This window comes from Athene cunicularia, unplaced genomic scaffold, assembly GCF_003259725.1.
Source record: "Athene cunicularia isolate RWA unplaced genomic scaffold, athCun1 SCF_119, whole genome shotgun sequence".
In the NCBI taxonomy this organism is placed as follows: domain Eukaryota; kingdom Metazoa; phylum Chordata; class Aves; order Strigiformes; family Strigidae; genus Athene; species Athene cunicularia.
Genome location: NW_020799177.1, coordinates 1 through 1,577, shown reverse-complemented (window position 1 = coordinate 1,577; position 1,577 = coordinate 1). Strand labels below are relative to the sequence as shown.

General features: G+C 63.0%; 1 protein-coding gene across 1 annotated transcript in view; it reads right to left on the bottom strand.

Annotated features, from left to right (window-relative positions):
- LOC113490526 (ras GTPase-activating-like protein IQGAP3) overlaps positions 1-1,569 on the bottom strand; it is a gene marked incomplete at both ends in the record, with an annotated part of 10,119 nt that extends 8,550 nt beyond the window's left edge. Inside the window, 3 exons of the mRNA XM_026867055.1 lie at positions 659-822; positions 1,115-1,202; positions 1,462-1,569. Coding sequence (XP_026722856.1) covers positions 659-822; positions 1,115-1,202; positions 1,462-1,569 — 360 coding nt within the window. The remainder of the gene's footprint in view (positions 1-658; positions 823-1,114; positions 1,203-1,461) is intronic.
- Positions 1,570-1,577: the final 8 nt, after the last annotated feature.

Here is a 1,577-nt window from a genome sequence, read left to right as displayed (position 1 = left end):
TCGAGGGGCGGCCTCCCCAGTGCCGAGCCCAGGGCTCAGATCCCTCCCCTGTCCCTGCTGGCCACACCAGGGCTGGCACAAGCCAGGATGCCGTTGCCCTCCTTGGCCCCCTGGGCACACTCTGGCTCATTCTCACGCCCCCAGTCCCTCTCTGACTGGCAGCTCTCCAGCCGCCCCTCCCCAGGCCTGTAGCCCCCCTGGGGGTTGTTGTGGCCCAAGGGCAGCCCCCGGCATTTGCCCTCTGAAACTCTCCTAGTTGGGCTCAGCCCATGGCTCCAGCCTGGCCAGGTCTCTCTGCAGCCTCCCCACCCTCGAGAGATCCACACTCCCACCCAGCCGGGTGTCATCTGCAAACTGACTGTGGGGGCACTTGATTCCTTCATCCAGAACATCAGTAAAGGTGTTAAACAGGAGTGGCCCCAAATCCCAGCCCTGAGGGACACCACTTGTGACCGGTCACCAACTGGCTTTCACACCCTTCCCCACAGCTCCTGCTTGTGCTGACGGAACAGCCGTGCTCAGAGCCTTGGCGCAAAGCCGACAATCTGCAGAGCAGCCCCCTGTGCAGGGAGGGAACACACCCCCCCTCCTGGGGACCACATGCAGCCCCGAAGTGTCACCCCAGCACAGGAACCCCCCAGCTCCTGCCAGCCCCTACCAGCGCCTTCTGCTCCCGGTCCGTGCTGAGCTGCTCCAAATACCGGTCGAGGTTCTCTCGCCGGAGGCAGCGCAGGGCCAGGACAGGGTCCTGCAGTGCACGGAACAGTCCCAGTGTGTCCTGTCGCTCCAGGGCATCGTCCACCTCCTCCAGAACCCCGTGCACTAGGAGAGAGGCCAGCTGACACCCAGAGAAGGCGAGCAGGTAAATCCTCCCGCGGCTCCAGGGAGCGAAGGGAGCTCCGGGTGAAGCCTGTGTACCACTAATTTTAATTTCTCCTCGGAAATGCACAGCCAGCCCCCCTCCCTGCCGGGTCTGAAGCTGGTCTGGGCAAACAGCTCCTCCCTACAGAGCAGGGACTCCCCTGTGGCACCACAGTTCCACCGATAAAACTCTGGGGACACACACACACACACACACACCCCCCCCCAGGACAGAGGGCACAGCTTTGCTCACCGTTGGCTTTGTTGATGTTCCCTTGGATTTCAGCCTGGGTCAGACACCGGTCGTAGATGTCCTCTCCATCAGGGATCACCTGCAGGTACTGGAGAGGGACTCCCCACCCTGAGCTTTCCACCCAAGCACCCCCCAACAGCGCACAGGGCCAACCAGCCCCCAAAGAGAAATCATTTCCCCTACACACACCTTCCGATTAACACTAGGGCTCCCCGGTTGTGTTTTACCCACCAAGCACAGAGACGGTCTCTGACCAAAGAGAGACCCCTCCAGCTGGAAGCCCCCACCAGCAGAGGGGCTGCACCTCTCCCAGCCCCCCCAGAACCACCCCCCCGTGCCCTCCTCACCTTGTTCCTGGCGTTGCTGCCCTTCTCCAGCTTCGCCTGGTGCAGCATCTCCTGGTAGGCGCCCGCCAGCCCCTGGCGCAGGTCGAGGAGCATCGCGCTGGGGTTGCACAGAGCCG